This window comes from Orycteropus afer, unplaced genomic scaffold (assembly GCF_000298275.1).
Source record: "Orycteropus afer afer isolate SDZICR_OR568_19922 unplaced genomic scaffold, OryAfe1.0 scaffold00201, whole genome shotgun sequence".
NCBI classification, from domain to species: Eukaryota; Metazoa; Chordata; class Mammalia; order Tubulidentata; family Orycteropodidae; genus Orycteropus; species Orycteropus afer.
Window position 1 is genome coordinate 2,580,789 of NW_006921788.1, and position 23,089 is coordinate 2,603,877.

At 39.7% G+C, this 23,089-nt stretch overlaps 1 protein-coding gene across 1 annotated transcript in view; it reads right to left on the reverse strand.

The window, feature by feature from the left end:
- The window catches only part of ADAMTS9 (ADAM metallopeptidase with thrombospondin type 1 motif 9), a 218,395-nt gene that overhangs the window by 134,485 nt on the left and 60,821 nt on the right, over positions 1–23,089 (reverse strand). Inside the window, exons 7-12 of the mRNA XM_007948081.2 lie at positions 22,964–23,004; positions 22,741–22,846; positions 16,439–16,585; positions 15,006–15,147; positions 13,006–13,110; positions 5,122–5,267 (exon numbers count right to left, since the gene is read on the reverse strand). Coding sequence (XP_007946272.1) covers positions 5,122–5,267; positions 13,006–13,110; positions 15,006–15,147; positions 16,439–16,585; positions 22,741–22,846; positions 22,964–23,004 — 687 coding nt within the window. The remainder of the gene's footprint in view (positions 1–5,121; positions 5,268–13,005; positions 13,111–15,005; positions 15,148–16,438; positions 16,586–22,740; positions 22,847–22,963; positions 23,005–23,089) is intronic.

A 23,089-nucleotide genomic window follows, 5' to 3' on the forward strand; every position in this document is an offset into this window, starting at 1 on the left:
GGTCCCATGGCTATCAAGTGAGGAGCGCTGGCTGATAAGTCAACCTAGGTCTCCCTGACCCCAAAGCCTACAATCTGGCTTCTCTACCATGCTCCTCTCTTAAGCCAGACCTTTCCAGACAAAACGTGGTTTGTTACTTGGGTTACTTTTTTCCATAAAGACAGATTATAGTTTCTTACTTAACTACTGATAGGACTTTCAGAAATGGAAATTCACCCTTTTGAAATGTATGGCTTTTCTTATTTTCTGACAAAGTGATTTCTGCCTGATTTGTGTATAATGTGGAATTTGTGTATACTCTGTAATCAGAAAGGCTGTAGCATGGGAAAATTCATTTTATAATTTAATAGTTTATCTGGATAAGACTATTTTTCCCATGTAGGCAAATACTGGAAATTACAGGGAATGCAGCTTTAAAAAGTAATACTAACCACAGTTTCCAACTATTAAGATCCTTTAAAAAATGCTGCACGTCAATAGACTTAAGGAAATTGTTAGATTAATTACAGCCAAGTTGGAGCTTTCTTTCAGGGCATATTACACAACCACTCTGTTAATAAAGACAAAGGGAATCCAAGGGATGTGTGACCAAAAGCAAGGAAGGAATTTTTGTAACAGTCATCACAGGTGCATTCTACCCTTGATCAAAGTGAAACTTTGATCTGCATATGGGTTTGAACAGAAGTCATAACTTCTTTGCTTATTCAGAATGACTTAGGACAAGCAGACAGAGGTTCTTCCCAAGGGAGGAATTTCTAAGGATACAACAGGCAGCCCCAGTAGGCAGTGTGCTTCCAGTGCTTGTAAGTTTTTTTAAGTAGGGGTCTGATGTCCAGTTAGGGGATGCTAAAAGGCTATTCACAGATTAGGTGGGAGCTCTTGTGCCGGAAGCTCAACTAGTTGATCCTTAATGGTCCTTCCAAATTGGGCAGCATGTGGAAATGGGTATCTTTAGTCTTTCATTAGTTAGTGGCTCTCCCACAGCAACCAATTGTCAAGATTTTGAAATGAGTTACTTCAAATTCGATGTCTCAAAAAAAGCTTTTGTGGCAATTCTTATAGCCAAAAGAGAGATTAGATTTCCTACATGAAATAAGCATACCTTTACTATTCTTTTTATATAAAATTTCATAAGCAGTTGCTACAGTGAAAGCATGCTTTGCCTTTCCTAAAGAACTAGTATAATTTTTAATTTTGATGGATCATAAAAATTATATGAACCACTTTGTTCCAGCCACTAGGAGCTCAAAGCCAAATTCAGGGCACAAAATACTAACTAGAATGTGCCAAATGGCCAGATAATGCATCTTCTAGCTCTGGTGGCATAAGGAGCTCTGGTGGCGTAGTGCCTAAGGCATGGGACTGCAAACCAGAAGGCTGGCGGTTCAAACCCACAAGCCATTCCTCAGAGCAAAGATTGGGCAATCTACTTCCTCAGAAAACTAAAGAGGGGTTGCTATGAGTTGGATCTGACTTGATGGCAGTGAGTTTGGTGTTTTGGTTTTAGTTCAAGTGCCTGATCTTGTTTCTGTTCTCAGTTAGTTGTCAGTGGTCCCAATTTTCAATTTTACCTTATTGCATGTTTCTTGTAAGTCATAATTAATTTATTATCCAATCGAGAACACTTGGAGAGTGAAAACAGAAATCATTAATAACTGAGTGCTTGGCTGCTAACTGAAGGGTTGAAGAATTGAGTCTACCAACAGGCACTTCCAAAGAAAGGCCTGGTGTTCTACTTCTGAAAAAAATCAGTATTTGAAAACTCTACAGAGCACAGTTGTAGTCTGACATACATGGATTGCCATCAGTTGGAGTTGATGAGACAGCAACTAGTCACCTGATTTGCTCTAGGACTACAGATGTAAACTAAGACTGTCCTGGCAAACCACATTCACTGACCACCTTAACTGTAGGCCATGTTAATCTTTAAAAAAAAAAAAAAAATCAAGACCCCCATTCTCATGATGGTAAACATGTAGCACCATATACCAGTTGAGATAAAAATGTTTTGAACAAATTAGAAGGCATATAGTTTCTACAGCTTGGTAACTGAGTATAGAATGATCCCATGTGCACAGCTAGACTATGCCTTTTGTGGCTTTTATGTTTTTAGGAAAAATAGCAAATAAAAATACAGCACAAAGTGTCTAGATGTTAAATAAGTACATTCTGGAATCACAAGAATACTGTGCAGCAATAAAACAATTCCGTGTTCTTAATTGAGACATACATTGGATTCTAAAAATGGAGCTACATACTGTCTTCCCAGTGAAGGGGGACTGTTCCCCTCACTCCTCAAGAATCATGCTGGCAAACACCTCCATGTTCCACATAATAAACCATCTGCTGTGTGAATTTCTCTGAACAAACTTTTAAACCAAGTTTAGGCTAATTTTCCCTTTCCTAAGTCTCTTTTTCTCTCTTTTCAAATTGACTTCTCTAGTGCCATTGTAATCTCGGTATTCAGAGCCAGTCTACTTCATCAGTTAACAGGGACATCCTAAAGTGCACATTACTTCGATGTGTTTTAATGAAGTGATGTCAGAGCTGATACCCAGCTAGGTAGATTGTTTTATTTTAAAGCCTCCCATAGAAAGCATCAAGGATAAGGACCTCAAATGGAGGTCTTTAATGATCAGTTCTTAACTTCTGAATGTGGGCCCCTGGCTTCACTTTGAAGCTCAAGATCCTTTTCTGCTGTGATCTTTATTCTGGGTGATTCTCATTGTCTAGCCCCGTCCAATTATGGAGTGATTTATCTCTTTCCACTTTCTTCCACATTACTTCTAGAATTGTTCTGAGACAAAATAAATAAATAAAAAGAAAAGGCCAAACACATCTTTTGATTGAATAGTCCTAAGTCAAAGGTTTTAAAGCACTTACAAAGTGCCTATCATTTGCAACCCAACCCCTTTCTGTCGCCTGAGGGCAATGGAGGCCATCGGCACTCACCCATCTCTCAGGACCAACTGACCCATGTTCAACTGCTGTTTGCAATATCCATTCTCTTATAATAGCATTTACTATTATTTCATAATAATAATTTTGTTCACATAGGCATCAAATAGTTTTAATTTTTAAAAGTCATCATATTTATTGATGTTGTTGTTGCTATGTGCCATCGAGTCGGCCCCAACTCCTAGCGACCCCTCCTTCGGTTTCCAAGGTGGTATCACTACGGAAGTAGATTGCCCAACCTTTCTTCCCAGGAGTGGCTGGTGGTTTGATCCGCCAGCCTTATGGTTAGCAGCCAAGTGCCTTAGGCACTATGCTACCAGAGCTCCTATATTTACTATTAGATTACAATATTTGACTTTAAAGTTTCAGCAATACAAATAGTTAGGATATATAATTGAATTAAAAAACCAAACTACAGAAGAACATATATATGATGTGTGTATGTGTTTCTTCTGTGTATGTATATATACACACACAACCACACACACACAAATATATAGTATAAGCCTTATATAGTATCATTATTCAATAATAATACATATTATCTCTATAATCTTTTAAAAAATTGGACACTATACACAACCAATTGTTTTATAGTTGTTATTTCTTATTGAAATTAGGCAAGGGTTAGGAATAACGATGACAACTTTTCACATTATACACTTCTATCTTCTATAGTACCTGCATGAACCATATACTATTATAAAACCATATACTATTAAAAATATAATGCTTATTAGTTTATATCCATAGCTACAGTGTTAGTTACATGGAGCAAAGACTATGTCTTATAGCTCTTCAACTGTCTTCTACAGAGACATAAAATGTAAGTGGACATGAAATAAACATTGAATTGTTAACAAAAGTAAAGTACATTTATCATCATCTGTGATTTGTATTTTAAAGTAACTTTTTAGACCAGAGCTTGCAAACTGGTGGCCTACTGCTATGTTCTTTTTGGTTCACAAAATTCAGATTTGTCTTATAACAATTTAGAAGGTTTGTCAATGCTTTTCCTACTTGTAAATAATAAGTTCTATCTGAGTAACTTCCCTGCTTTTGGTCTCTACCACTCCCTAGTAGCTTACTTCTTTACTTTTACCTATTTGCTTCCCTCTACAATAGAGTTTGCTATCCCTAATCTCAGCTATAAAAATACTAGGTGAAATCAATTTACACAATCCCGAATCAGCGAAGTTCTTAAGAATGGCTGGTGCTGCATACACGTAAATACAATCCATTCTATGAAGCCTTCTTGGGTGCTCCAGCCTATAAAGGTCCTATGGTACTTCCAAGAACAATCAAAACTACTACTTACTTTTACTTCTTATGTGTTATTTTCCATTACTTAAAAATTTATACATCTTAGCTTTATACAAGATTTGTTATTATTCTTCATAGTGAAACCTGAAATTCTTTATCTACTTATAAACAATAAACACATGATAGATGCTGGAAAATTAATCCATGGACTTCATCTGAACATGTGAGTCCTTACAGGGTCACACAGTAAGAACTATCCTGAAAGGCAGGAGACTCCTAAGCTGCAAATGTCAGACTGTGGGAGGAGAACCTCAGGTGTCTTCCTTGTAAAACAACTAGATTGATTCAAAAATCAATTGCAGACATGTGGTCACAGGTCCTTTGAAGTCTGTAAACGCAGCCTCAGGGGTCTGTGAGCACATTTCAGAATTTCAGTAACCAACTGACAAGGGTATATTTATCTACAACCTGAATGAAGATGTCCAATTTCTTTGTGTGGAGAGCCACACCAGGACATCTTTGTCTCCTTGTTAAATTCTATCTGTTCGCTTTCTCAGCCTTCTGTCTCAAGCTGTGGATGAGGTGGGATGGAGGGTGAGGTAGAGGTGAGAGCAGTGGGAGATGCCTGAGTGCAAAAACTGGGCAACAGCCCACACAACACCATCACCTTTTGGGTAGACAGAACTTTCAGTAACAAAGGATCATGGGAGAAAAGTAATATTTCAGAGGGAATTTATCGTGAGGATAAAGAGTTTAGATATCTTTGCTCTAAGCAGCCCATAGAGTCCATCCACTCTCTAATTTGCAAAGTGCTCTTCATCTGTGTCCAGCTAAATGATCCTCTGTAGCAGCTTTCACTCAAGTTATCCCAATCATAATAGCGGTATTTCTAGGACTTACTCAGGTCTGTTGCATTCTCGAACAGCAATTTTGATGCCCCCTCCACATGTTCTGGAGCAGGTTCCAAAGTGACTCCAACTTCCCCAGGATCCATCAGTCGCAGGGACCTCCATTTCTTTGGGAACACAAAATCCAAACTTGCAGTGCTGTGTTTAATAAGGGGAACAGTGAGGGACAGCTTGGTGCTGCAAATTCATCATCTATATGAATAATGGAAATTGTGGGAATTTTTATCTCGCACTTATTGATTTCAGGCTGTGCCCTAGTAAGACTGGCTTGAATAAACTGGCCAATGACAGACTGGCAGGGTAACTCCAATGGCCAGCTTTTAACTTCTTGATTAGTCTATTTGGGAAAATGAGGAGTGGAAATGGGCACACTGGTTGTAGACATGCCCCAAATGATTTACTATTGAATTTTCATAGTGAATCTCCATTAACAAGGCCTAGAGATATTATGAGCCTAGTAAAACAGAATGCTTTATTGCTACCAAAGAATTTGAAAGCCCAATTTTAATAGAAAAAAAAGAGAGAGTTACATGATTCCTACAAACTCACTCCAAAAAATCACATAGTATCAGAGTAAAGTAAGAGAGCTCTAAATTTTATGGCTTTTTTGTTACTAATGGTTTCAGAGTCACCAGGCCAGAGCAGGAAGAAGGCCATCATGTTTAAAAAACAAAACAAAACTCCTCAGCAGGACAAGGGAGGCAAGAAGCCCATTTCAACCCTCTGTCATTGTTGGAGCGTGAGGCCCTGACAGAAAGCCGAGGTCACAGAGCAAGGGACAAAGGAGGAGTGGCAGCAGTGGCTGCAGGAGGGGGACGCCTGCGGGGTGCTCAGATCTCTGAAGCAGAGCTGGTGGCTGCTGCGTGATTTATCCACAGGGAGATACAGCTGACGAGAGGAGAGGCAGGAGGATGATGGGAAGGATCAGGGCAAGTCAGGGCAGTACACTCAGCCAGGGTGGAGTAGTTTTGGGGAAAAGAAAAATAAGAGGCAGGTGAAAGTCTCCCTGGGACCAGGCAGCCCCACTACAGGCTTGACAAACAATTGTTTAAAGGGTGCAATTAAACTTTCCCTATTCTGCTGGGTCTTCTCACTTGTAATTATCCTCTTATAGTATCTAAGCACAGGTCAGTTTCCTTGGGCTGTTTGGCTGAGGCTTAAAAGGTTCTGCATCTGAATCCTGAGCAACTCAGTACCCAGGAAATCTGAGTAGAGGCTGGGGTGACGACAAACCTTCCTAGAAACCATTTTACATTTTTCTTTATAGTAGTCATGAACATTTCTTGGAATATATGCATATAAAAATAAACATCAAGAGAGGCAGCTTGCTGTAGTGGTCTAGATCAACACTATGCAATAGAAAAGTAACTTGAGCCAGATACATAGTTTAACATTTTCTAGTAGACACATTTTAAAAGTAAAAAGAAAAGTAAATTTTAATAATATATTTAACCCAATATGTCTAAAACATTATTAACATGTAATCAATATACAAAGTTATTAATAAGATTTTTCACACTTTTGCAAATACTGTCTTCAAATTCTTTTGTACTTACTGAACATCTCAGTTCAAATAGACATTTCAAGTGCTCACTTGCCATTTGTGGCTAGTGGCTTCCATGTTGGATAGTGCAGGTCAGGAGGAACAAAATTTTGCAGTCAAACAGGTCTGGGCTTGAATCATGCCTCTTCCACATACTAACTTCATGATCTCGGGCAAACTTCAGAACTCTGTTTCCACAGCTGTCAAATGGGGAGCTACCTGCCAAAGCTGTCTTAAGTATAATATGAGATAATGTATCTAAAACATCTAGTACACAGCTTAGCACATAGGGTACCCAACTGAAATAGCAATTATAATGATAATGGCAAACATTTGTGTAGCACTGTATGTCAGGAACTGTTCTAAGCATTTTTTATATATTAACTTACTCAACGCTCACAGCCACACTATGAAGTAGATCCTGTTGCTATTCCCATCTCTGCAGAAGAGAGGTGGGCATGCAGAAGGGCTAACACCACGCATCAGTAAGAGCTGAAATGGAAATACAGGCAACCTGACTCAAGAACGCATACTCTTAACTGCTACACATGCTGCCTGTCAATTGTGAGCAAATGGGGACAGTCTTTGACATATAAATAAAGACTGAAATTTAAAATGAGAGAGAGATTAATGCGATAGTTAGGCGAGGCTGAGACTCCAGGTTGCCCATTCATTCTCTCTTTCATCCGTGGTAACAGAATCTGTATTTTCCCAGTTTCTCCTACAGCTAAGGGTGGTGAAAGAGACAGCAGCAGAATTCCCTGGGTGCGATTTCTGAGAAGGTTCTTTTGCCCCTTTGTTCCTCGCCCTTTGGCTTCATCCTGCCTGGAACTCAGACTGAGTCTTAGCTGCCTGGAGCTCCAGCAGCCATTTTATGACCTTGCGAAGGAAGGTCATTTGCATCAGACAGTAAAGAAAAAAGAAATGAGGAGCCTCAATCTCTGATGACTGTGGAGCTGCTGTAATAGTCCTGATCTGCTTAACTCCAGACTAGTTGTTTTGTGTGTGTCAGAAAAAGACTCAATTTGCTTACACTGTTATAATTGAATCACAGCTGAACAAAATTCCTAACTAATATACAACTGAGATCATAGCTGATGTCCAAATTCAGCTCTCACATCTTGCTGCTGGATACACATTTTACAAGTTCTACAAAATAAGGAGAAAAATCCTATGACTATTCATGGGTTTTAATAATGGGAAGTAGCTTGAAAATGCCTGTTTTTTTTTTTTTTAACTCCCTTGATCTCTCTGTTCTTTAGACTCTACCTCCATACGTGAGCTAACTCCAAAGATACCATAATTCTCACTATGCATGACCATAAACTTCTCAACAAAACAAAGACATCCGTTTATCATAAGACTACAGTTTAGCACTGCATTGAAATGTCCTTATATGGTCCTTTTTTTTTTTTCTTTAGAAGACTACTAATTAAAACATGGTCTGCAGATTAAACATTTCTCACTGTATAACCATTGATAGGTATCCAAAAAAGTGGAAGAACCTCAGAGGAATAAGGGAAGTTGTGAGGTGACAGGGGCTGGGAATAGGGCTGTTTGGCCAGTAAGTGCCAAGACAATCTCTTTTACTAGGCAAACTGGACAAACAATAATTACATACTGGAAGAGCGATTACATCATAACAAAGGATGAAATGGATGGTGAAGCCACAGCCAAAATACAGCCAGCCCTTCTTAAAGGTGTCCAAAGCCATTAAGAGGTTGGAAAGAGGACTTGGAGGTCAATTTTATTCCAAGGAGGCTTAAAAGAAAAAGTTTCAAATTCCAACTCACAAATACGGTTAAAATGAAAATGTTAATGGACTTAACAAGAGAATGGAGAAAATAAAGAGACATTACTGAGTCATTCATCAAAATAACACTGTGTCAACAGCCCAAGATAGATTACTGTTGAGGAAGCAGGGCAGAAAGAAAAGAAGAAGGGGGAAAAAAAATAGGCAGCAAAGGGAGTCAGAATTTTCTGGTATATAGAGACAAGGTATATGGTTTTACTGCCAATTCTATCAAAACAAAACAAAAAATATACCACAAAGTATTTCTGTGCCAGTATAACCACCACTGTTGGCAGCTGTGAAATACATAGATACTCTTCAGAGATGGGGAGCTTTAGTAAGAGCTGCTAAACTTCACTACTTTTCTAAAACACAACTAAAAACATCCTTTCTCTGCATAGTTGCTTCTCTACAACTGTTTTGAGCCTGGCCTTTGGAATGCCTTTAAGTCTTCTACCTTGCTGAACACAAGCATGCATGGAAAGGGTCTTCTCAAGGTTCTCTTAAAGCTCCCCATCCTAGGGATGGTATAAGATTACCCTGCAGTCCCTTATCTTCTGCCAAAAAAAGAAAATGAGAAAAAGGCACAAGAGATATCCTCCAAGTTCCGTATTCCAGAATTAGTTGTGAAACCATAAAACCAGAAAAACCAAACTCACTGCCATCGAGTTGGATCCAACTCATAGCAACCCCTCCTTGGGTTTCTGAGGTGGTATCACTACATGCAGTGTAGTAAATTACTTTGTGTGGCTTTTCTACCCATGAGTCTTTGTGAACTCCAAGATGGGATTTGCTATGAGCAACTGAGGAGCTCCTGATGCTGAAGGTGTCCACCTGGAGTATTTCTGTTGGGAGTGGCACAAAACAATGTTCTGGGAGGTGCCCACTCTCTCTCAGGTGCTTAGAGTTCTGATGCTATGATTGGCTAGTTTGACCACCCTGCCGGGCTCAAAAGGAGGCCTCCTAGAGGCAGAACGCTCTCTGACTGCTGGTTCAGGAAGACGTGCTGCTGAAAGAGACATGCGCCCCTGAAAGAAACACATGCTGCTGGGAAAGAGACGCAAGAGACACGCATTGCTGACTGAGACACCGAGAGACCAGCACTGCTGGGAAAGAGACTGTGAGAGACTGTTGGCTGAGGGACGGTGGGCTGGGAGAGAGACTGAGCATTCTTCCTGAACTTGAATTGTAGCCTGGTGCTTCCCTAATAAATCCCGTAATCCGTGAGTTCTGTGTGGCCACTGCAGCGAATTATTGAACCCAGGAGAGAGATAGTGGGTGCTTTGGGAGGAACGGTTGGAGAAAGGGCTGGAGGGAGGCAGCATGTCTGGCCTGGCAGGAATAGGCCTTGGGTTACTGCTGGTAATCCTGTCTTCCTCTTATGGGATTAGAGGAGGTCAGAATATGTGTCCTCCGTGCCATTTTTGCACTATGGAAGTAGATTGCCCAGTTCTCCTTCTGAGGAGTGGCTGGTGGGTTTGAACCGTCAGCCTTCTGGTTAGCAGTCAAATGCCTTAGGCACTATACCACCAAAGCTCCCTGGGAAACCATTAGCACTTGGACAAAGTAAAAGAACATATAGATGTTCTTTCACAGTCATCAAATCACATAGTAGACCTCAGTCCCACAGAAGCTCTGCTAATACAATGTAGATTTTAACAGATTCTGATTTGGCATTATATTTATTATTATAATTAAATTGTTAAAGAACATATTTTGCAAGGGTAAGTAGAAATAAATATATTTTCTTCTATTATTCATCCCTATTTTCTATATAGGGCTCCTTGAGTGGCAGAAATGATTAAGTGCTTGGCAGCTAACCCAAGAGTTGGCTGTTTAAATTTGCCTAGAGGCAAGTCGGAGGAAAGGCCTGGTGATCTACTTTGAAAAACTCAGCCACTGAAAACCCAATGGAGCACTGTACTACTCTGATACACATGAGGTCATCATGAGTCAGAATCTACTCCGTGGCAGCTGTTTTTTTTTTTTTTTTTTATGGAGATTAGGAGCTCTGGTGGCATAGTAACTAAGGCATTTGACTGCTAACCAGAAGGCTGGCAGTTCAAACCCATCACCCACTCCTCAGAAAGAAGATTGGGCAATCTACTTCCGTAGTGATACCGCCTCGGAAACCCAAGGAGGGGTCGCTATGAGTCGGATCTGACTCAACAGCAGTGGGTATATGGGGATTAGTAGCTGACTGATGATAATTTTACTTAATACCATTCACTTCATCATATTATTTGATAATTCTTCTTTCGTGTAGTTTTCTGACAGTACCGTGTATCAAAGATAGATATGGTGGGTGGGTGCATAGGATTGACTAACAACCACAACACCAATGATTTTGCTAAGATCAAACAGATCCAATTTAAGTAACATAGTTGAGTGGCTTTAGCCCAGGTTGTCAACGAGATGTCCTGCCTATTGCCATCTCTCAACAATTGGTAGCAGCTAACAGGGTCACTATGTGTAGAATGAATCTGAGGCCAAATCCCAATTTTGTTAGAATGAGTGGCTTATTCATTATCCATGATCACCATGGAAACTCAAGAGCCATATCCCCACAGTCCTATGACCTCTACCAACACATTAAGTTAAATATTCCCCAGAAGTACACAATTTACTCTTTGGCCAAGGCGATAGATAAATAGACAGATAGATACTTACATGAATATACACACACACATATATTTTTTCTTCTTAAGCCAATGAATGCTTCAGAAGCTATAATACCTGTCTGTACTGTGTTTCTGTTAGGTCATTACTGAGGAAAGATGACTCTCAATTGTTGAGGTCCTAGCCACTGAAAAGTCAGATTACGAATTTAGTCACCAATTTAAGTCAAGTACAAATTTGTCTTCATTATAATCTTGTATGTTGGCATTGTTGTTGTTGTTGTTGTTTGCCATCGAGTCGGCCCCGACTCATAGTGACCCTCCTTGGGTTTCCGAGGCAGTATCACTATGGAAGTAGGAATACCCAACCTTCCTTCCGAAGAGTGGCTGGTGGGTTTGAACCGCCAGCCTTCTGGTTAGCAGTCAAGTGCCTTAGCCACTATGCTACCAGAACTCCTATGTTGGCATTGGACTTTATATTTTTCAAGTAACGTTCATATTCCCTAGCTCATTTAACTTTATAACCACCCTGAGAGATGGGTGAAGAGACCACTAGTCCTCTTGTCTGTTGCCTGTCAGTGAGTTTGAGTTGTCCACTCCACTAGACCCAGGCAAAATAGAGGGAGTTGGAAAAGGGGGTGTGGGGGGATGAACAGGAATAACTGGATTACAGGGTAGCTCTGCCCCAATAGTCTGAGAGATGTCAGGAATTTCCTTCATTTCTTTCAGTTCCCTCATCTATAAAATCAGGGAAAGAAGAGTTAAGTTCTGTCACCTGTAAGGCCCCCTTGTATTGAAACATCTTTGGTATTATTGGCATTACAAGATAAAGTGGAGAAAAAGGAAATGAAGAAGAATAAAATCTTAAAAGTAAGCAAAGTGGACAATGTGAAGAGGAGAGAAGATGGAAAATATAAGGATGATGACAGACTCAGAAATATAGTCCAGGGATTCTATCATTGGTGAGTGACAGAATGCTATTTCCTATATGGAAAAAATAAAAATCAGGATTTGTATCTAAAACTTTTTACAACCAAAATTTGCAGTGAGGATGATAAGGACATCACTAATATGCTACCATTTTTTGCTTTAGATGGACACGAGGTGCAGAAGGTCGAGTTAATCATATGCCCTGGTGCGTGGGAGACTGTTATCATTGGTCCATGCAAGGAACAGATTTTGTTTAGTTATTAACAAATAAGTGGAAACCACTATAACCAGGTCATTAGAATTTAGATTTGGATATATTCCAGGTGACATCATAGCTCCTTAAAGGGAATGAGACAGGCTGGTAAAAGCCCAATGTGCTACTAATGAGCAGAGTTTTAAAATAAATAAATAAATAAATAAAACCTCACACCCACTGAATTGATTCTGATTCATAGAGACCTCCATTGGGTTTCTGAGGCAGTAAATCTTTATGGAAGTAGATTTCCCTAGCTTCCTTCTACATAGTGGCTGGTGGGTTTGAACTACCAACCTTCTAGTTAGCAGCCAAATGCCTTAGCACTGTAAACTCCTCGGGCACAGTAAGGATACTGCTTTTCTGTATGTCCTTCGTTCTAAGGTGCTCTATCAACTAATTTATAGCTTTCCAAAAGAGTGAGACGAAAAACAAAGAAACACAAACTCATATTAAATTTACACATAAACTGAAAAAGCACATGGGGGTTTCTAAAATGTTAAAATAAGGGGGAAAAAAAAAAAAGACGACGACGAAGAAGGCGCTAGTGAGAGCTATATGCCAGCATTGTGTTCTAAGTTTCCACTATTTTTAATAGTAAGCTGACACCACTCCTTAGAAAAATAATATGCATGCTAACATGTACTGCACTGTATTATAAATAGTGGTGAGTGATCACACAGCCAAAACCTTGCACATTTCTGCCCTGAGACATGGGGATGGGATGGGGTGTTACTTGCCTTTCCAGGCTCGCACTCTGTCCCATCAGCCCAGGGTGTGTGCTGAGTCCGGCAGCCTTTGTGCGCTCCATCCACGTTATTGCACCAGAGTCGTCTACACTGCATCTGCTCAGGTCAGTGGAATGACAATTAAGCAACAATGTGATTAAGAAGATAGCAAACAAAACAAGGACCACTTTTCACCCGATGTTTTGCCAGTGATATAGTACATTGGAAAGGAAATTTTTCTTTTTCATTTTTTTGTGGTATGATAATTGATCAAATATTCCAAAGGACATAGAGAGCAGTCCATAAGACACATTTCAATGCTTGGGAGAAATTATTTCCTCCTAAAGGAAATGATTATGTTTCAGAAACCTAAATGGTGTCATCTGGTCCTCAGCAACACCTCCCCATATTTCAGATGAGAAAACTGAAGATCACAAGTGCTAAGGAGCATGCTCAGTATCCCATTAGAACACTGACAGTTGTACTTAAATTCAAGTCTGGCTTGATCTCAAACTAGTGTTTGATTGTATACACTGACTAAAAAAACCCTGTTGCTGTTCAACTCTATAGGACAGAGTAGAACTTCCACGTAGGGTTTCCAAGGCTGGAAATCTTTACAGAAGCAGACTGCCACATCTTTCCCCTGCAGAGCAGCTGGTTCAAACTGCTGACCTTTCAGTTAGCAGCTGAGCACTTAACCATTACATCACCAGGGTTCCTTCTTCCCCTGACTAGGCCACATAACATCATACTATCATCATATTATCATTCCTTTCCAGGGCTTTATTTAGAGCTTGCCAGAAGAAAGAAGGGATAAAGTATTGTGAAATATTTTAGGCATACAAAAAATAACATAATAGCCACCACCTAGGTAAAGAAATAAAATTTTATAGGCCCAGTGGAAGGTCCTTGGGTACACATCCTGCATCCAATCTGCTTCCCTTTTTCCCTAGAGATGACCACTGTACTGAACAGTAGTCATCATTTCATGATTCTCACCACTTTTACTACAAAAGAATACAAACATACCAATAATATACAGTGCTTCATTCAAATAGCATCACATGGATGTGTCCTCTGCAACTTGTATTTTCCCCCTCTAAACACTTTATTTTACGATTTATACAAGTTGATACAGTGATCTGTTTCTGGACATACTTTTTTAAAGATAATTATTTTAAAAATTCATGATTATTAAAGTAACTGTGATAATAGAAAACTCAAAAGGTACTAAAAATTTTTAAAAAAATGAAAAGTGAGTCACAAATCACCCACTTTTTTTTCTCAAGTCCTTTTTTCCCCTTTTATAGCTGACAACATACTCTACAAAACAATTCTTTATCCTTTTATTGTGACTTAAAAGTCAAGAAGCAGGTCCCCATGTGCACATTGTTTTCAATAGCTGTATAAGGAGAGTTCTGCTCACAAGCAACCTGATAACCACTGGATCAGATCATTGTATATAAATGCCCAAGACACACACATTAAACAGCACATACCCACCTAAGCCGAGCTACCACTAGAAAGGATTTCAAGCCCCAGATGAGTCATAAGACATAGTCTTGACAAGCTAAAACAGAGAAACAGGTTGTTTCCTTTGTGAATTACCTTCACTGTATCTAGAAGGGTCCCTTTAACATAGGTCACCTGGACAAATCCAAGGGGATAAAATAAGACAAGGAGAGAAGAGGGCTTAGCTCTGCCATTATTAGCTCCATAACCTCATCCTCTCTAAGCCTCACTTTCTCACTTCTAATATGACAACAGTAATGGCATCTCCCTTTTGGGCTGTCATGAGAGCAAATATAGAACATGTAGGCCAAGCACTATTTAACACTAAGCAATATTACTGTTTATTGTCATCATCATTATTAGTAGTAGCATGAATACAAACCATTCTCAGCTTTTCCTTGGGTATTTTATATTATAGCAAGGTTTCAATGTAAACCTATGAATAATAAAAAAAAATCTAGCATCAATATATAATGGCAGAAACAGCCCCAACCACTTACCATATATGGGCACACCTGAGAACCTGGTCCAAAAATCAATTCACATTGTTTATTCACGTTGTAAAGAAGGCCTGGCAGTTGGGGAGGCAAAGGGTAGGGTCTGGATTCAGGTTCGTTAAGCAAACACTCGCCGTAACCAGTGCTACAGAAGGCAGAAAAACAAAGAGGGTCAGAGCAGTGGATGAGACCATGCCTGCCAAGGCCCTAGATGAATGTGAAGGTCATCGCACCACCTGAATAGTAAAAGACAGTTCTTTTTTTATGTTTGCTTTCTTCTTGGCATCCAAGGTTAAGCTCAAACACTGAAATTCTATTTTGGTGTATACTTGTTTGTAGAACCACATGCTATGGATACGACATGCCTGGCCAGTAGGAAATACATCTCTGTTATAGTATTTATCACATTTGGAGACAATTACATATTTATTTTTCACTATCTTTCCTACTAGACTGTAAGCTTCTTAGGGGCAAAGAAGCTTTTTCATCCAAGCATGGGGCCTCGTCCCTACCAACAGGTGTTTTGTTAATGTTTGCTGAATGGATGAGGAAGTAAGCAAATCAATGACTCACAGAAAGAAAACACCTTACACCATCTGATTAAGAAGAAAAAATGGCAACTCTCCAGTTCTTTCACCTTTCTGCAAACACTTCTACTGGAAAATTCACACCCAGTGATTTCTGATTAGTAAAAGCCCCCTTTCCCTCCTGTGGTTGCAGAAATATACGCCCAGTGACCTTGGGAAAATCACTTAACCTTCTGTATTTCTGGGAGAGAAGGGCAATAAATCTGTGACATAAGAACATTGTATCATGTAATTGGATCTTTGAGCAGCCTGGCAGGAAGCTTAAAAAAAAAAAAAAACAAACAAGCAAAGAAAAGAGAAGAGAAGAGAGAGGAGAAGAGAAGGAGCAAGAGAGGGGGGAGTGGGGAGAGAGAGAGAGAAGGAGGGAGGGAGGGAGAAAGGCAGACAGACAATATCTCTAATTCAACAATAACATGGGAGGGAGTGCTGCAATTTTCATCTACCCACATAACTTTCTTTGGGATTGTCTCACTCTTGTCCTTTCCAAGCCAAAATTACTAAATCAGAATCACATAAATAGTGTGGCTGTCCATCAAGATACAAACACACACATGGTTCTTCCCCTATGATGTGAATACATTTCAAATCTTTACCACAAGTGAGGCAAAATTTACATGTTCTCTTTAAAACCCCCATCTTTTCTTGAGCTTGGTCTATTATCTTCTAAACTCTGGCCAGGATATGAATTTCAGAGATGTCAGAGAGTATTTTTTTCCCCCACCAAGGAATGTCAACAAAAATAACAACTCAAAAGGAATGCCTGACTCTACATTTTCTTTCACACAATTAGTTCACTATACGTAGGCCAGAAGTGGAAATCCGTGCCAAAAGAAAAAGTTCAAGTCTTACTCTAAAAACTCAGTGATATATTTTCGACTACACTTTGACCACATCCAGGGATTGGTGTAGAAGTTCAATGTCGGAGCCATCACATGCTGGGGACTCTTAACTCCTTCTTCTTTGCATTTATTGTTGTCATCATGAGGCATATTAAACCTAAGGTCAACAAGACAATCGAGAGAATGTCAATAAACATCAAGGGGCCATACTGTTATAATTGCTTCAAGATTCATGGTGAGCAGAATAAAACTTACTAGACAGTTTAAGATGGGGCACAGAATAAAATATAATTATCATCTAATGTAATACAAAGTGACTTTAACATATAAAGAATATGGTATAGGTGCCATTATTTGTTTTAAATATACTTTTTTGGACTTGCAGAGGCTCTGAACATGCTGTACTTGGTGCTAGAATACAGTACTTGGAATTTCTAATACACCGTTAAAAGCCAATTTATGGAGTCAAGAATTTGGCAGGTTACAGTAATGTGATACAGTGATTCAGGTGTCAAAAAATGAAGCCAAAAGCTTTCTAGTAAGAGGTTCACTATGGTCTTGGCATTTTCCCCTTTTTGGATCAGGCTGACAAATGATATACCCGCCTAGGTGTATTATTGTAAAGGTATGCAAAGTTTGTGCACAATAAAACCTATTAAAGAAAGCTACAGGCATGGAAACCAAAGGCATGCCAATTCGACGGGCTTAACTTGAGAAGGCATATAGTTTCGTGTTTCATGCCAACATCAGTTGATGGTATTACCTTCCTGAAAGGTCAGGCACGAAAAGGATTCTTAAAACTAATCTAGGTTCCGCCTGAGAGAAGGCGGTGATGGATTGATTGCCAATGTTCTCTTGGGCCTGGGAGGAACAGGGCAGCAGCTTTAACACATATTTGCCATTCTTGGCTTGGCCAGAGGAAGTGGAAAAAGAAATGATAGGAAGTATTTCTCAATCCAGAAACATTAATTCTGTGACCCTCATGCTGTTCTCAGCTCAGCTAATTATCCACTGCCAAAGGAATTCAGAGGGGCTGTTCTTTTTGGAAGATTGCTTTCAGCCACAAAGTTAATGCCTGTGACTAACTTAGCATTCAGGGAGGAATTCCCTTCACTAGGAGCTCTGGTAGCATAGTGCCTAAGGCACTTGACTGCTACCCAGAAGGCTGGTGGTTCAAACCCATCAGCCACTCCTCAGAAGGAAGGTTGGGCAATCTACTTCCGTAGTGATACTGCCCGGGAAACCCAAGGAGGGGTCGCTATGATTTGGGTCCGACTCGACAGCAGATAACAACAGCAGTTCAGCTTGAAAGAAACTAACAGCACAGTGGTTAAAGTGTTTGGCTGCTAACCAAAAGGTCAGTGGTTCAAACCCACCAGTTGCTCCATGGAGGAAAGATAAGGCAGTCTGCTTGTGTAAAGATTAGAGTCTTGGAAACCCTATGGGGTAGTGCTACTCTGTCTTGTAGGGTCACTGTGAGTCAGAATCAACACCATGGCAGTAGATTATTCAGTTCAAATACAGATATAATTGAGTCAAACAGAAATATATAGACTTGCTTCAAATAAAAGCACTGGGGTGAAAGCCTGTGAAGTCTATTCCATTAACTTCTCTTGTGTTTTCTTTCCTTATTCTTTAAAAAATTTAAGTCCTTAGTTATTATCAGTAGAGATGAAAAAAAACTTAATCCAATTACGTTAAATTTAGTACTAGTTATTCTTAATGTTTAAGAGTCCATTTTCTTACAATAAATAAATAAATAAATAAATAAATAAATAACCTGCCCATGATTCTAATATTTGGGTGCAGAGTCCATATAACACCTACATCAACCACCTCAACTCAAGCTAATCTTCCAAATCTTAGTTTCCTCGTGGTTCAAAGAACTGATGTTTATTTCCTACCTCCATCATGACTTGATAAAATCAAGCCTACTGCACCACGTAAATAGAATATTTTCACTGAAGTCCAGGCACATTTGGTCTTAGTAGGGGCTGAATAATAATTATTTATTGAGCCCTTACTAAACAATAAGAGCCAAGACTTTTTTTTTGGTATTCACAATACACCGGGAACTGTGCTAAATGCTTTAGATGCTTTATTTCATTTAATATCCTGTTTGATCTAATGAATAGAGGTAATATTTACCACATTTTACAGATGAGGAAACTGAGCATTAAAACAATGCCAAACCCATTGCCACTGAATAGATTTCCGACTCAGAGCAAACCTATAGGACAGAGTAGGATTGCCCCATAGTGTTTCTCTTTATGGAAGCAGACTGCCACACTCTTCTCCCTTGGAGGGATTGGTAGGTTTGATCACTGACATTGGTTAGCAGCCAGGTGCTTAATGACTGTGCTACCTTAGCTCCAAAATGAGCCTTATTATACCCCAAACCAAACTAACCCTATTGCCATCAAGTAGATGCCAACTCATAGTAACCACCATTGGGTTTTCATGTCAATCCACCAGCCACCCCTCGGAAGGAAGATGGGGCAATCTACTTCCGTAGCGATACTGCCTCAGAAACCCAAGGAGGGGTCGCTATGAGTCGGGTTCAACTCATCAGCACATAACAACAACAACAACAACAACAACAAATCTGTATGGAAGTAGACTGCCTCATCTTCCTTCTGTGGAGCAGTTGGTGGGTTTGAACTGCCAACCTTCTGGGTAGCAGCCAAATGCCTTATCCACTACGCCACTAGAGTTCCTTTTTGAAGTGAGCCTGAGAGAAGTTTAATTCCTTGATCAAGGTCACACAGTTACTAAGGTTGCAGGGAGCTGGGATGGACTTGAATCGACTTCAGTCTGAATCAAAAACTTCTACGTTTACTATGCTATTGTACCTTCCCCTTAGGATATGCAAGCTTTGTCAGGATTTTATTTTGTAGAGACTCAATTACCTCCCAGACTCTTCCTAACTCTTAGATGCTGTATCTATGAAGCTGGCAACGAAAGTACCCAAAGCAACCCATTGCCATGGAGCAGATTTTGATTCATTGCAACCCCAGTGGGTTTCCAAGGTTGTAAATCTTTACAGAAGTAGACTGCCTCATCTTCATCCCAAGGAGCAGTCAAATGCCTTAGGCATTATACCACCAGAACTCCTTAGGGAAAAGAAGGTACGAAGTATCCGATTGTGCTCAATTAACACAACAAAACCAATTGCTTTTGTCTGCCTAGTTACCCTTTGTGTTTCATATTATCATAAAGTCATGATTTTAACAACTTAATGTGAAATTCTTAAATTTAAATTTTTTTTTAAATTTACTTTTTAAATTACATTAGAAAATCTGCTATAATGTACTATAGCAAATTAATACAGTTTCACTTTCCCTAAAAGTCCCAGAGCAAAAATGATTCATTAATGGGTTAGGAATATATTTTTTGTTTAATCTACCAGCATACATTTTTAACCTCCTGACACTTTTGAAGGCACTCTGGTGGTATAGTGCCTAAGGCATTTGACTATTAGCCAGAAGACTGGTAGTTCAAACCCACCACCCCTCCTTGGAAGGAGAACTGGGCAATCTACTTCCGTAGTGATACCGTCTCAGAAACCAAAGGAGGGGTTGCTATGAGTTGGATCCAACTCAAGGGCAGTGAGTTCATTTCTTTTCTTTTTTTTGGAGGACAAGGTCACCAAAAGGTTGGCAGTTCAAAGCTACCAGCTGCTCCACAGGAGGAAGATGAGGCAATCAACTTCCATAAAGATTTACAGCCTTGGAAACCCAACAAAGGGTCGCTATGAGTCAGAATTGACTTGTGGCAGCAGGTTTCCTTTTGGTTTTTAGGACAATGTCAACTACGTGGTCCACCCCCCTTGTGGGGGTGGTTGTTAACTGAGCATGGATGCTGCTCTGTAACTCAACATACTTGGGTTTTTGTGGCTTAAAGATCTCACTTTCCTTAAAATGCCAACTTTATAAATTGGCTGGCTAGAAGAAAAGTTTATAAATTCCCATGAGAAAGGAATTAACAGGAAATTAATTGTATTTCTTTAAATAGTGTACTTTCCCTAGCCACATCCTGGGGGGAAATGTTAACCTGGTAATCACACAAACTTTCTGCATTTTGAATATATTCCTCTCTCTGTAACTTCTCTTATTGCATTCTCTAAGACACAAAAAGCTGCCCTATCGAAATCCCACTCTTTTCTTTATGGTCAAATCTCACCTCCTATTTAAAATTCTAAAGGAATTTATTAGATTTTAGGCAATACAAACATACAAAAAATTCCCAACAGGTTAAGTTAAAATAAGTTTGGAAATATTTTGCTGAACAAAATCAAGCAGTTAATTTAATACAGGACTTAAGAGAACCTTTGCTTTATATTACTGAGTCTTTTGACTCTAAGTAGGTCTAGACTATAAAATGTTTTTGAAATTATTTGACTATACGACTCTTTTTGTCACAGATTATTTTCATGGAAAGAACACTGGTGGCTCAACAGTTAAGCACTGGTGGCTCAGCTGCTAACTGAAAGGTTGGCAGTGAAAAAGTACCCAGTGGCTCTACGGGAGAAAGACCAGGTGATCTGCTCCTGTAAAGACTTATGCCCTGCTGGGTTGACTTCAAGTTATACTGATGCTATATGACACAGTGGAACTACTCCATAGGGTCTCCTAGGCTATAATAGGGACAGGAACAGGCAGATGGCCAGGTCTTTTGTCCTATGGAACAGCTGGTAGGTTCGAACCATGGGCATTCAGTTAGCAGCTAAGCTAAGCATTTAGCCACTGTGCCACCAGGGTTCCTTCTCATAGAGAATACAAAAAAAAAGAAAAAAAAAAAAATCACTGCCCTTGAGTCAGATCCGATTCACAGTGGTATCACTGGGAAGTAGACTGCCCAATCATCCTTCTGAGGAGTAGCTAGTGGATTTGAACCACCAGCTTTCTGATTAGCAGCCAATGCCTTAGGCACTAAAGAATACAACCTAGAAAATTCTATGGGGCAGTTTTATTCTATCACCAGGGGTCGCTATAGATAAAAATCAACTCAACGGCACTTTAGGACAACATTTTCATCAAAGAAGTGTCAGACTCCACATGCTTTGAGAAACTCCAGCCAGACCAGGGCTTTTCAAACAGAGTTCCAAGGAATTCTTGATTTCCATGAAGGTGACTCAGAAGCCAAAAGGCCAGAGAGGATGGTGACTAACCAGACCTGTGGACTGCTATAATTGCTTAACTGAGAGCCATGCCTCTATCGCATTGTAAATACTAGGCATCTGCACAGTATTTCCTTTGAGGAAAAGAAAAGAATTGTACTCTTAAAAAATATGCTTGAAGGGCACTTGTTGTTGTTATGTGCCGTCGAGTCAAACCCAACTCATAGCGACCCCTCCTTGGGTTTCCGAGGCAGTATCACTGCGGAAGTAGGATTGCCCAACCTTCCTTCCGAGGAGTGGCTGGTAGGTTTGAACCGCCAGCCATCTGGTAGCAGGCAAGTGTCTTAGCCACTATGCTACCAGAGCTCCCACTAGCCTTGAAATATACCTGTTATATGTTGAACTGAGCTGGGCATATCTGTATATATGCTTCTCACTTTATGCCAAGCACAGCACAATGCACATAATCTAACTTCAAACAATATTTGCTGAATGAAAAAGTTTGCTTAGGAAAGAATGTCAGCTCTAAACAGAGTTAATATGAGACGCTCAAACTGATATAAAAATATACTAAGGGCATCTTCTGAGGAAATTATCTTTAAATATATAATTCAATCAATCTAAAAAGAAAATAATGCAGAATCAAAAATCAGAATACTCTGTAGTAAATTTATATCAACTCATCCCATATTCTAACCATGCTCTGTCTTGGAAGAACAAAAGGGAAAAGGCAGTTTTATAATGACCAGACATTTGGTGACCATAATAAGGAAATGACACAGCTACTCCAGAAATCACTCAAAGTTATTCCCTTGAATGCATTTTTCCTTTGTATCTCTGTCCCTTCTCTTCCCTGGAAGAAGGATCTCAGTGTTCCCAGATGCTAAATGTGTGAACTATACCCCTGTATAACTAGAATCAGGAATGATCTGGTTTTGTGAGCTATGTTGGGGGACCTGCCTCCTGAGCAAAGATGTTCAGTCAGGAAGTTTTCTAAGCTACTGCATGCTCTACTTCAATGGAACAGGTAGGAATGCCCTCATTCTGCTAGTCTGCAGTAGAAAAGGGGAATATTAAAGTTTACATAGAAAACTTCAGCAGTTAAACCAAAGGTTATGTAAATGCTCACTGACATGAAGAAACAAATGTCTGGGTCACTCTGAATTAAGTGAAAATACTGAAAGGAAACATACACATGGCCCAGCTCATGGGCTATTGTAAAAGCGGTACTCAATCCACTATCTTCACTAATAGAACAGCTTCTATAGGGATCACAAATGGTTCCCAGTTCAGCAAGACCTATTAGAGGAAAAACAAACAAACAAACAAGGATTTACTTTAAAAAGCAATTGTGGCTCAGAATGAAAACATGTAGTAAACTGTTTCAGCCATAGAGGATGCATGCAGCGGACTCACCTAAGGTATCACATTTGTCCTGAGCTCTGCAGATATCCTGTCTGAAAGCAAAACAGACTTAGGGCCTTGATGACACCAAAGAGGAAATATCAACACAAGTAAATAATTGAAAGTCTCCCAGGCATT